This window comes from Balearica regulorum, chromosome 6 (assembly GCF_011004875.1).
Source record: "Balearica regulorum gibbericeps isolate bBalReg1 chromosome 6, bBalReg1.pri, whole genome shotgun sequence".
NCBI classification, from domain to species: Eukaryota; Metazoa; Chordata; class Aves; order Gruiformes; family Gruidae; genus Balearica; species Balearica regulorum.
The window spans coordinates 5,329,061-5,343,165 of NC_046189.1; the positions used below are offsets into that span (position 1 = coordinate 5,329,061).

The 14,105-nt window shown below is 40.3% G+C and overlaps 1 protein-coding gene across 7 annotated transcripts in view; it reads left to right on the top strand.

Annotated features, from left to right (window-relative positions):
• ERBB4 (erb-b2 receptor tyrosine kinase 4) overlaps positions 1-14,105 on the top strand; it is a 624,902-nt gene that overhangs the window by 415,635 nt on the left and 195,162 nt on the right. For all 7 annotated transcript variants that reach the window (XM_075756027.1, XM_075756030.1, XM_075756032.1 and 4 more), the window contains exon 4: positions 3,843-3,977. In XM_075756027.1, the coding sequence (XP_075612142.1) occupies positions 3,843-3,977 (135 nt within the window). The remainder of the gene's footprint in view (positions 1-3,842; positions 3,978-14,105) is intronic.

Here is a 14,105-nt window from a genome sequence, read left to right on the forward strand (position 1 = left end):
TTTCCATCTCTGGTCTAAACAGACAACACATTTCTAGAGCTAGTGTCCCTTTGATTATTAATAGTGATTTTAAGCTTCTGGTGGCTGATACTGCATTTTCATTGACTCCAGTCAAAGTCTTCATAATATTAGAATAGATGTTATGAATTTAGCTCCTTTTTTGAACTTAGCAGATTAAGTATAAATTGTGTGCGATGTACCTATCTATGTTTCACGGCACTTTAAGGAAAGTGTAAGATGCATGTGTTTTGTGGTTGCCAGAGACCTGTATGTTTCCATTTCTCCTGTTAGTATTGTAAGTATTGTATGGTAGGTTACCAAAGTTAGGTGGTAATGGTTCTGCTTCATCACTGGGCTAATGGAAGCAAGAAAATAGCAGATATAGTGGGTAATACATTTGTGATTTAGCTTCCTGAATAAATAACCATTTAAGAGAATTGTAATAATATGCAGATATAAGTTCCCCATGATCATTTGGCAGCAATAAGCAAAATAATGACAGAAGTCAGTGGCGACTGCACTTGCTGATTTATTTTCATATAACTTTGGTTACAGAATTATACTGCTTTTAAGCCCGTAAAGTAGTTCTAATAAGGAGGATGATAAGGTTTTGCATTCACTTCAGAATCAAGTGGCAAAAGACTTTGGAGTTACTCCTTTGCTCAGAGCACAGGCTGCAACCCTGGTGCCAAATGGGAAATCATGATACGCTTTAAATGTGGCCATCAGTACCTTACAGGAAGGCATCCAAAATTATCTGACACCTTTAGGAACTCATTTCCCAATGAAAGCCAATGGGACTTGTGCTTCAAAATCCCCTTTTGTATCTCGGTGTCCCTGAGCAGCGAAGAAGTCCAAATTTGTTGCCAGTGCGGCACAGTAGGTATTTCAGGTACTAGTTGATAGAGCCGAGTTCTGCCTCCTGGCCCAGGCAGCAGTGGTGTGCTTAGACTAACAATTTTCCAATGTCACAAAAAATTCTTTTAAAAGACAAAAATTCTCTTCCCAAAATGGTATTTAAAATACGTTGCACTGTGAGCAGTGCTTTTTAGTGCTTCTTTGGCAGGAACTAGCTTCTTTCTTCACAGTAGAAACCACAAAATTCACCAGGGGACTTGTCATTCCCTTTCCTGCTCCAGCCTCAGGAAGAGTTCAACGAAGAGGCACCTCAGGTGTTGCATGCAGGAGAAGAAAGCTCTTTTGCCTGGCTTCCTTTGCTAGCTCGTCTGCATAGGCAGAGATGCCTGCCTTTCTCCTCCTGTTTATTGTTTAACTTTATCTCTCACTTTCAGTGCTGTAAATTAAAATGAGATGATGACTTTATGATGATGAGTTCATTATACAGTAACTCTATTGTATATTGATTACATTTGTGCTTCATTTGCTTAACATGTAACAGGGTGTCTTAGGTCTTTCCAGGCATTGTTCTTGCTAAGAGAGGGCAGAGAAGCGCAAAATGCATTTGGGTTTGTTAAGTCAGTGAAGCCAATGTGTCTGTGCCGATTTACACGTGGCGAGGACTCGGCATAAAGAAAAGTAGGATGGCAGGTTGGAACGGGAAGGTAGAAAGGGAATGAGTCTGGATCCCACAAAGCAGGAAGAGTCAAGCACAAGTACTTTAAAGGTTGTATTAAACTTGGAATTCAGGGTTATTTAATATCTGAGAGCGCCTATCTTTGATATTGTTGCACAGGTTTATTAGCGCCTCACTGCATGAATAGATTTGTAAACTTTAATCCTGTCACCTGTGAAAAATGGTACAGTGCAGGGCAAATAAAGACACTGCATCATGTTTTTGGGGAAGGGCAGCAAGTACAACGCTTATTATTCAGTGATGAGGGAAGTCAGAGCATTTTCCACATTGGCTTTTAGTAAATCACAGGGAAAGCTGTCAGCTTTCCTCACAGTACAGAGGGGACACTTTCTGGTTACTTTCATGCTGAAAAAAAAAAGTCTTTCTCCAGAAATTGAAACTATTAGAATTACTTTTAGAGTGAGATGCTGCCTGCTATACAAGAATGCATCAAAGTTCCTAGCAGAAAAGAAAATTTGATAGGTATTGTCATGAGTGAATGCTCTAAAAAACAGAAATTATGCCAGTGGCAGGTGTTTAGCTGTACCAACTGATAGTGACACTATTCGGAATCGTGTGTAAGTGTTTAAGAAGCTATAAATGTAGATTTTACAGTTTTTCATGGCTTGTTAGATGTTGCTTTTAATCGAAATTTAGGCCATAGTGGATTATGTAGTTCTGTATAGCTGGGACAACACAGAGAAATCATCACTAATCATGTTTTCAAGTGTTCTTCTAAGTCCCACTTCTTCCCCAGAACAGAATTGCTAGCAGATGCTGTATGGGTTTTTTCAGGGATTATAAGAATATCATACGGACAGATCATTGCCATATCTCTAATCTGGACTCTTTTCTGTATAAGATTATTATTATTGTTTTCATTTTTAAGTCCCTTTTCAATGAAAAGCCAAGCTTTTAAACCAGAGGTTTCCAAGAAATATATAATAATACTCTGAACTGATTAATATGGTGGAAGGATGTATTTACAGATGATCCTTTATTTAATACGTTCTTTGCTTGGGGGCTACCTCCTCTATATGCTGTGGCCTGTAAACCCTGATATTTAAAAAAGGAAAAAAAAAAAAAAGCAGTAACTCGTTCCTTGTGGTTTGTCAACATTAGCATTCCCACTACAGCTTTTAAAGGTTTTTTTAGGAGATGGGGACTATCAGATGACCTTAATCATTGCTAGCATAGTTGAGATTTAATGTGTCTGTGAGAAGTGTGACACTCCTGGCTGTATAGCACCACTTAATGTCATTCTAAGGTGCCATTAGTAACTAACCTTCAACATTTCTTTGCTGAGGCTTGAATCTCTGACACTAAGTGGTGCAGGAGGTTTTAGCTGCATAGCTCCTGTTAACTTTAATGAAAGTCACATGGATTGTCCTTTGCTTTGGAAATATGAGAGCCAGGTTAAGAAGAGAAATTGTGAATTTGAACAAGAGTTTAAAGGGTAAAAACAAAAAAAAAAAAGTTATTGCTCCAGAGAAAACTCTGGTGCTACAACCAACAACTGTAAGATCATTTTCATGTTGAGATTTGACAAATCAAGTCTTTAGAGATAGGGGAACAAGCCAATTTTTTTAAACTAACTGATAGAAGCGTGAACATTTAACAAAACAAAACAAACTTTTATCTGCTCAGAAACCATTTCCCTTTGACACAAAGCTTCTAGCAAGGCATGTCAGTGGTGCCTTTGGAACATAATATTTGAGATTTGGATCATAGATCCATTGAATATTTTGGATCATGGTATTAGAGCAGCACAGTCTGCTCAGAAAACATGCTTTTCCAGACATTGTGATAACTGGACCCTTCTCATGTACTGTGGGCTCAGAAAATTCCTACCCCAGCTGAGCATGTTAGTTCATTGTATGTTTTAAGCATTCATACGTGTTAATGAAATACCGCATAGTGTGGCTGATTGCTTGTGTTTTTCAAGTCAGTGAAATCTTGAAGGTTATTTCACCCACGAATAGCAGTACTGTTCCATTCTTGATTACGCTGGAACAACAGGTAAAGCCAGTAACTCACCTAGCCACTGTGTGACTGTATTAATCAGGTTTCTTCCTCATATAAATAAATGCTTCCTGTTTACAAATACTGTAAGCTACTTGCCCTCCAGTTTTCAGAGTATTAAGTGAGATTACAGTGAGAATTTTTTGCATTTAAATTTCACGCCCTCTCCAGTACACAAAGCAGCAATAGATTTAATCAGGTGAATGTCTAAAGTCTTATAAGTATGTTCTGTTGTTCTTTTATGCAGAAATACTGAATGGAGGGGTGTATGTTGGCCAGAACAAATTTCTTTGCTTCGCAGACACCATTCATTGGCAGGATATCGTGCGTAACCCCTGGGCCTCCAATTTCACTTTGGTTCCAACGAATGGCAGCTCAGGATGTAAGTACCAGTTTTATTCTTAGCCTTGTCATCCGCTCAGCATGAAACAGTATAAATGTGACCACAAGTTTTCCCTGATCCTCTGTTACGGAGAATTGTGATCGTAAATTCTCCCCTTACACTGCATTCTTCAAAGTTTGTACACTGCTTGTAGGAACACTTATTCTAATCTTAAAACCACTTTGTCTGTAGAGAATATTTCTGAATACCATACATTTTCTGAATTTTCTCTCATCTGTTTTCTCTCTTCTGTGTATTCTTTTTTCTATTTATTGTTAAAGCCACTGTGTGCTGCCGTGGAAGCACAGACGTTATTGTTTGCTTTGCATTTGTTCCTGCTGCTCAGTCTAGTCCTTGAGTCACAATGGTCTGTCCTATGGCATCATAATTAGCTGCTGGAGTAATTATGGTACAACCTTATGGATATTCTGATGTTAGATGAAAAATGAAGCTCAAAGAAATAGTTATTCTGTTGTCTTGTGTGTATCTGTGAAGAAAGAGAATTTGCAGAGGATGGGTGCTCTTCACAATATAGCCAATATTTTTCTGGTTTTAATATGTTCTCTCTATCTTAATGCTCTCGGTTTCAAACTTGGAATATCTATGTCCTTTGATTAATTTGTCAAGCCAGTTTTTTACCCAACAAAGCATACACCCATCCAAGCCACGAGCAGACAGTTTCTCCAGGAGGATGCTGCGGAAAATGGTGTCAAAGGCTTTCTAAAGTCTAGGTAGACAACATCCACAGCCTTTCCCTCATCCACTGAGCGGGTCACCTTGTCATACACAGAGAACAGGTTAGTCAAGCAGGACCTGCCTTTCATAAACCCATGCTGACTGGGCCTGATCACCTGGTTGTCCTGCACGTGCTGTGTGATGGCACTCCAGAGGATCTGCTCCATAACCTTCCCTGCACTGAGGTCAGACTGACAGGCCTGTAGTTCCCTGGATCCTCTTTCTGGCTCTTCTTGTAGATGAGCAACACATTTGCTAACCTCCAGTCAAGTGGGACCTCCCTGGTTAGCCAGGATTGCTGATAAATGATGGGAAGTGGCTTGGTGAGCATTTCTGCCAGCTCATTTGTCTGTTTTCCTTCCCTAGAGTTATTCACCTTCAGTAGTATTTTGATGATTCTTGCAGCAATAATGAATTGTAGTGAATGGAAGTGACAGTGATACAAAGTGTTTAGGTAAAATATTCCATAATATAGTAAAGTGCATTCACAATGAATATGATGCTATTAAACAGTACCCTCAGGATGTATCAACATTTAAATTCACGTATAGGCTGCGAAGAAGTTTATATATCTGATGTCATGACTGACACCGCAGCAGACATATTGTTCTGAGCATTCCAGATATAGGGACATTCTGGATTGCTTACCATATCCCAAGATGTCCCTCAAGGATGTATAAATGACTGATTGCCTCTTTAGCTTCCACTACAGCCAAGAAGCAACTTCAGTTCTTCAGTTGCATGTTAGGAATTCAGAAAAAAAAGTCTCTGAGTAAAGATCATTTGATGAGTCCCCATAATTTCTAAGCAGCAACTTGTTTCCAAATGCTTTGTGTTATAATAGGTTTTCTATAAGGCCGACTTGCTTTTGTATGTCTCACCTGCTACCCTCAAAACCAGAGCACAGCTACTTGAGATACGGCTTCCTCTGGGAGCCTGGCAAACTCCACTGCTCCTCGGTCTTCCAACTCAGGAGCTGAGGCCTGTCTTTTCTGCCTTCTGGCTGGAAACCTGACATAGTCGTAATGCAGCCAGCTATCTTATTTTGCATACTTTAAAAACCTCATCACTGGTGATGATCAGTTCTAAGCAGAACTGATAAAACCTTTGAAGGTTAGGGAATGCCTGTACCCTTTTACGAGTCATTACTTCAACAAGAAAAAGACTTGGTTGTTACTCTGTTTTGTTCTGTTATTGGGTTTTCTTTTAAGCTTTGCCAGTCCTTCAAGACAAATGTTTCTGCAACACCAAGGTAATAAGCTCTTTTAAAAAAGCAGCCAACATCAGTACTATCTTTTTGAGCTGATGAAAGTTTTACTGACTCCAGAAGAATCGGAACACGATCATTGCTGAGTACTTTTGGAATCACATCCTGAAAGTAATAAAGGCAAATATTAGCTCCCACAGCAAGATGAAAGAATGTATGTGCCTAAGTCCAGTTTTCTTAAAGCATTTTTTTATTCCTTTTGAGTTTTTTTGAAACATGGGGAAGGAACAATTTGTGCTTTGCTGTTTGTGCTTGATAAACCTGATAAACAGCATTGTTTCAATGATGATTGAGGGCTATGTAATAAGGTAGCTTCATTGAGATAGCCACCCAAATTTTACTTTATTTTTCCTTACTTGGGATGGAGCAGAGCCCAGTTGGACTGTGTTTAATTTAATAAACATAGGCCTCCTTCTCCAAGAAACTGGATTCCATCTCAATACTATTCATGAGTCCTGTAAATTTTGATTAAATTAGCTAATCCAAACCATTTCTGTCTTCACAACTTACATAGGTGAAAATCTAAACCCCATTATATAGAAAGACAACAAACGGCTAAAATGGTTTAACAAAGGTGTTAAGGCTTTGGGAAACAAAGAATTCAGATACAGAAATCACCATTTAAAATAGCCCAAAATTAAATAGCTGTCCACGTGTGTGCGCATGTGTTACATACCCACACACACATGGGTGTATATCTGTATAAAGCCTTCAAATGAAATCACTCAAATGTGGAACCTTATTACTACCTGTCAAGAGGTAGGAGAAAGGGAATGTGCCACACTGGTAGTTTATGAAAGAATTAAGACAAGCTATTTGTACTGGTGCAGAAAGGACTCAGAGAAATGAACATTGAATTATAACTCTAGAATGGAAATCAGTATAGAGTATCATTAAATAGGTATATGCTTCTCAAATTTGGCTCACATGTCACTTTTCATAACCTGCTAGGCAGTGTGGGTGCTTGGTGGGCCCAGCCTTGCTATTTTTCCACTGCTGCAAATGATGCTTAGTGCATTACAAGGTCTTTGGTACTCTTCTACATAGACTGTGATTGATGCTTTTTTGGATCTAGCATGTATGTGTATTTACTGTTTATTTTACGTGACTGCATTAAATTGCCTGAAGTCCCAGGTGCCTCCTATCAAATGCAAATCTTGTCTAAGTCCATTGGAACTGAATAAGTACACGTTGCTTGGCATTACTGAGAATATCCTAAGTGCAGGAGATGTCAAGGAAAGCCCTCTGGGACTTCCCACGTCAAAATATCTTGAAAAGAATGAGTGGGTTTTACTGCTTATGTAAAAACCTTTACAGGAGAGGGAGAAGGTCTGTCAGAGAGGCTGCATCAATCTGGGAATGTAAACCAACCAAACCTTCTGTGTCAAGCTCAACAAAGTCCATACTAGTAGTAATTTAGGAAAGGCTGTGTAAATGTGTGATCATGTAAGACCTGGGTAGATGCATCAGCCTATGTGCCATGTTTAGCCAAGACTGGCAGGACTGGAGGGCAGCTTATGCCCCAGGAATTGTTAGGGCTGTTTCACTGTGACCCCCTCAGTAGCGCTCCCTGGCAGAGAATATTTCAGGGACAAAAGGCTGTGAACTGTCACGAGTGTCATCAGATGCTTTGTCATTCCAGCAGGTCCTAAAGCCTAAACCACAGTTTGGTGTTTTGGCATCGCTAGTGTTGTTTCCAGTTGTCGGTAGCAGACGTAAAATCTTCCCCAAGGTGTCTATATGTCCGAAAGGACAAGGGCCCACCTTCAGAGAAGAGCCCAACGTACAACGCTTGCTGGGTTTTTGCTGATGCCAGAGTGGACTCCAGCAGGTTGATATAAATGCGCTGTTTTACTGGGAGCACCTGTGCATAGCGTGTGTGCGCGCTTAGGGCTCAGCCGCGCTCCTTGTTCGTCTTCCCCGGTGAGGGAGCCGACACTGCAAGCTGCCGGTGCGGCTGTCTTCCCCAGCCAGACAGAAGAGCTGATAATGGTCCCACTTCAGGGATAATTTCACTTGCAACCCTCCCTGCTGCTCCAAGGCAATCAGCAGAGGAGGAAGACAAAAGGGCGGAGTGAATTGAAGATGCTTTGAAATAAAATCAGTCCCCTGCCTCTGTGCTTGTTTCATACCTTGGATCTGCCAACTCTGGCAATCCCCTTCATTTACATCACTGCTAGACAGAAGAGAATATGGCCAGTGAACTCTGGGAATAAAGCTTTTCTGATTCCCTTCTTTGTGGGCTTTCATTGTCACAGCAGTGTTAAGAAGCCAGTTGAAAAGGCCGTGGCATCTTAAACACTATGATAGAAGTACTGCAGACATATGAATCCTAGGTGCTGCTTCTCCTTTTTTTCTTTTTCTTTAGCCTGAAATGCATTTTACCCATTGCTTCATGTTCTGATCAAATGCATGCAGAAAAGCTCATGTTAGAGGCCTTTGAATTACACGGTCTTACTGTTAAGATGAATACAGCCAGTGGCTGCCGGTGCAGAGCTCAGCGTGTACTGCTGAAATGTAATAAACAAATGTTGTACCAGGGACCACGCGTACTTCAACTCTCCAAGGACAGATACCTCTGTGCCTGGCATTTTGACTTGTACTCTGAAATAATACTAGTCTTTACTATTTGCAGGGCCTTCCCATATTGCTGTCTTGTAGCAGAAGCTTTTAAAATTAATTGTAATTTGAAAGCAGCCTTCTCTTCCATTTACCCGAGATCAGCGCTATCGGCCTGGGGTTTTTAAGCTGGGAACCTTGCAGTGGGAATCTCAAAAGTGCTTAACTGTCTAAGGAACAACATTTTCCCTTTAAGTATATGTTACTGAGTTTGTTTATGCAATGCAATGCAATGCAATGCAGAAAATCTGTTTTCTCTCCTTCCAAAAATAAGCCATGAATTCAAGTGTTAGCCAAGCACACTAAAGCCACGCTTTGCAAAAGCCTATTCCCCTGTTACCACATCCACTTGTTGGATTTAGTCCCTTAACTGAAGAGCAGGAGCTCTGCTCTTCGGAGCTAGAAACGCAAGGTGCAGTTCCCAGCCATGGTGCAAGAAATAAAGCAGGAAATAAGGTTTAGACTTCTTGCCTAAAATGACTCTAGATTGGTAGACAGGTAGACAACTCCTCTCTGACCAGCTTTAGGGAAAGTGCAGTGACAACTCAGGTGCTTTGGTCAGCGTCCTCAGTGTCCTCGATGTCCTCCTTGATTTGGTAGTTAGCGGGAACTGGACTCACCATTGTGCCAGGTGAGCTCTTTTGTGGGATTTGACAACTCTAGTATTAAATCAGAATTTTCAGTGGGGCTCTACTTGGAGATTTTGTTTCAGGGAAAAGCCTGAAGGGCTGGAATTATTGCATTGAGGTCACTTGCGTAGCTAATAGCGCAGGTTCAAATAAATTAATAATGCATTTAAAAATACTGAAACTATATGGATGCATGTTTATGATGGAGCTGGTAACTGGGTAATAAAGATTAAAAAATTACGTTCCATTTTCAAGTTAAAAAAAAATAAAATATGCTGCTTTTCAAGAAATTATTCAAGAAAAATGCATGTTGGCATATGCCCAGAATTGTGAAAACTGAACTCTATGAAAATTAAGCCCATTTTAAAGTATTGTCCTGAACTGGAATTTCTGCTCAGACTCTGAGGTGCAGTGAGATCTGTGAAAAGATTTCCCTTGGCTTGATCTGGCTTTTCGACTGAGCCCCTGTTAGCTGTGAAAAAAGCTGGAATTTTTGGCAAGTTATTTTTTCAAGCAGAACAACTTCTGTTACTTGCTATTCATAACATAGTACTCCTCTGTCATTGCTTTGCATCTAATTGCACCTGGTAATGTAAAAGCACCCAGTTTCTGAGCTGTGCAGAAGTACTTCTACATTGTTACGTGATGCATAGAGAGAAAACCCTTGGTCTTTAGCTGTGTACCTGTGATTCAATAAATCCCATGATGTATTCAAGGGAAACATTGCTTTAAAATGTTTTCCCTCTTTTTTACCTATTGATTCATAGATTTTTTCAAGGACGAAAAAGCCTTGAAACATCATTAGCTCTGATTTCCTGTATGCAGAGGCCCTGAAGTATCATCCGCTTGCCTGGCGTTGAGCTCAGTAACTTTCCTAACCACAGCATAACTTCCAACCTGGCTTTGAATTTCAGAAGCAGCCCTGGCCCCGGCAGGGCTGGAGCTCCCGCGGCCACTGGATGGGTGAGCGCGGGGCTCCGGTCCTCTGTACGCTCTCCTGGCGCTGGTCTGAGCTTTGCAGAAGTGCAACCGTCCCTCCAGAAGCTGGTTACTTCCCTAGTATTAAGAGAAATGATCCTACCTGCCTTTATTTCTAATTTGAACACAGTTTTAAATTGCAGATGTTGTTGCATCTTACACCTTCTCCAGCTAGCTGAAAGAGCTCCCCTGTAGCCAGCGTTTTCTCCCTGCAGAAATGGCGTGTCCCATGTAATCACCTCACCTCTTGATCTTTTTTTCATAAGCTAAACAGATAGAGGGTCTCACATCTCTCACAGTGAGGATGGTCTTTCCAGCCCCAGAATAATTTTAGCTGCTCGTCAATGTAAAATATCTGTATTTTTCAATGTGCTTTTAGAAGGCAGAAACCAAATCAGTTTTATTACTGATTTAACCAAAATACTGTAAAAGTAAAAATTGCATCCTTTGTGTTTCAGCTTCACATGAGGAACCTGGTTATCAGGCACTTCTGATATTTGTGTGTTTTAGAGACTCCCTGTTTTGCAGAAAGTGTAGCCCACATGCCTTATTCCAAAATATGCAATCTTATGTTTGGCTGTATAAAAGACGTTTGGTGGGAGGGACTCCAGCTTACCCCCCAGCCTGGCTCACTCTCTAATACTGGCTGCTCCTCACTGTAATTTGCTGGGATTTCAGTCTTCCTGTCATCTGGATGTTTTATTGCCTGGGATTTTTTAATAATTTCTAAACCTTTGGCTGGAATAGTAAAAAGCATCAGTCCTGTGACAACCTCTGGGAACCACACCCCAATTGTATTATAATTGCTCATTTACAGCTACTTTTGGAGACCCCCCAATTAGCTGGGTTTTAATGCATTTTTCATGTGTTTTATTAATATTGAAACATAGAGACAAATCTAAATGTTTACCATTTAGCCAGTGCTTTGCATTTTAATTAAAGGAACAGAAAATGGACTAGCCAGCTGCACAGTTGCTTATGAAGTCAGCTCTCTGTTGTCCTGGTGAGGACAATCCAGGCTGTGATTGACCTTACCTGGGTGCAGGCATGTTTGGCAGCATTATAGCTCAGTCTGACATACTTATCTCTGTATGGTATGTATTTGGTTGATGTGAGTCAGTGCTGGCTCCATAGTCTTTTCTTTTTTTTTCTTCATTTTCTCTGTTACGCTGTCTTCGTGAGTTGCTTTATTTAGGTTAAGCTGCTATCCCATCAGCCCTGATAACTCAGAGTTTGCTGGGCTATATTCTACTTCCACCTGCTAGCAAAAGGAGTAATGGGTTTCTAGAAAGATACTTCTTTAAAATATTGCAGAAATGGGAAAAAATTGATAGAAACTTAGTTTAGTAGAAATGTCTCTTTATATCAAACTAGTTTAAGGTGAAAAGCTCCTTACTTTTTTTTTTTAAATTGGTATAGGAGAAAATGTAGATACATGTACATCCCTTTCAGCATACACAGTATGTTCTTGTAGTGTGTTTCACAAAAAGCATGTGTTGATGTTTGCATGGGATTTTGTATAAGTGATAAGCTTTGTTCTCCTCTGGGCGTTAACAATCCGTGTTTGGAGTTGCTGGCAAGGGACGTAGGTGGATTTGTGTACGGCCATTTGTTGCAGCTACAGAATGAGGTCTGACGGGTAGCCAGCCCATTGATTTAATGTTCGGTAGTGGCCTTGTAATTCTTCACAGAGCACAGTAACTCATTTTTTTGTACCAGTAGTTGCAATATTAGAAAAGGATCATTTTTACACATAGTGACTTATCTGAAAATTTATACTTGGGTCAAACCACTGGGTATTTAATTCTGAAGTAACTGTGATAGTTATGAAAAATAGGCGTTCCTCAGATCCTTGCAATCTCTCCCGAAAGTCCCAACCTTCCACCAGTTCTCAGTTACGCTGTGTCTAAATTGTATGAAATGCTACACATATGCACACCAGTGTTTCTACTGGTCCATCCAAAACAGACTGTCGTGCAGGACCAGTCCTTCTACCATCAGAGAGCCATGCTGGCGAAATGGGGAGTATCGGATCAGAGTGGGAGGGAGGATGGAGTCCTTTCCCTCAGGTGTAAAAATGTCATCGGTTAGTAAAGATTCAGGAGAGCTGAACACAGTGTAGATACAAGGAAAGCTTTTCTTTAGAGCAGTGGATGCTCCTGTAAAAGGAGACAATTATGTGTAAATAACAAATATGTGTAAATTGTACCAAGACACAGGTGAGAGAACCACATCTTGTCCAGTTACTCCTGCAAGATATTTTGTGCTTTTTCAAAGCACAAGGATTTTGCTCTACAGAAGGCCCCAGTAACAGCAGTGTATTTATGTACGCTTAAAGCCAACTCTCAGAATAGCTAGTGTATCATTTCTGGTGTACATCTAAATTGGAAACTACCTATGGAGAAAATAGCATTCCAGAAAGTATACACTGAAGACATTTGTTATTGCAGAGTTTGTTAAATTATAACCTTTCATTGAGGTTATTACTTGAAGTTCAATTAACATTTTAAATGTATGTTTGGAGACTAGCAAACAGGGCCTCCGCAGACAGGTGGTCTCTATACAGAATATGTTTCCTGCCGCCGGTGTCACCGTGGCAAAGCCAGGAGGAGAAGCTGTTCTTTTTGATAAAAAAGCCACAAATAACAAACCATTTTGTGAAAGCTCCTTCTGTGTGGAACACACTTCAAGGGCTACCAGCATTGCCTTTTAGCAGCAGTTACAGTGTCATTGATATCTCAGTTGGAAAGATATCAGAGCTGAATATAGACAGCCAGAAAGTCCCACAACTGCCTTTTGTCCAGCATACATGGAGGTTGCTTTTCCTAAAGTTAAGAAATCTCTAGTCAGGACAGAATTTATTCATTTACGTGGATTTTAGAGATAAATATAGTAACAGAAGACATTGATTTTAAAGAATGTTTTTTGCCAAGCCTGTGTAACTGAAGTTGGAGGAATACATGAAATCCAGTGATATAATGAACTTGTTTTGCATTAGCATGCTGAGCTGAACTGCTTGAAGTTGCCTGTAATGTTTTTCTTCAGCCCAGAACAGTGTATTTTGAATAAAGGGAATCAGTTTAGTTTCCTAATAAATACCTTCAGCCAGCATTTTCAGAAGGGATTTGTCAATTGCCAAATGCCCTTGAAACAGATTTGAAAGGCCGGCAGACGTGGCATTTAATGGAAATACGACGCCTCTAACAGTTGAGTTCACTGAATAAAAAGTAAGTAACAAACACAAGTATACCTAGCTAATACAAATAAATAATGCCATGAGGGACAGAACTCTTTCGGCTGCCAGAGCCTAACCCAGGGATCTAGCAAGGGAACTGCTACAAAGCCAGTAAAGGCTCCATCTTTAGGAGTTGTGGATACAGAAAGGAGGGCACTGAGGAAGCCAGCATTAACAGTTTGTGAAGAACCTCTGACATGAGCATCTCTTTGCAGTGAAAAAGATATTTTAAAAAAACAACCAAACAAACAAAACCCAACCAAAACAAAAAACCCAACCCCAAAACCAACCCCCTCCCTTCAAAGCATTGGCCTGTATTACTGAGTATCTCCCTCCCTTCCTGTAGCAGTTCCAGAGTGAAAGTGGCCCACCAAGCGGAACAATTTACCATGCTGAGGTATAAAAGTATTACAAAGTGGCACTAGTTCTGCAGCTATGGAATTTAAGTAGTGCTCCACGTAGTAGTGTGTGGCAACTGTTGGTAAATGCTTATCTTCTAATGGCAACCTGTGTGTGTATAATGTATTACTGTATACCACCTGTTTATAAGCAGATTGGCGTTTAAGCAGTATATTGCACGAGGGAGAAACTTTCAGTTTAAATAAAAGCATCCCTTTCCATTATAAGCAGCTTGCTTTTATCACAAACACCAGTGTTTCTTGAAA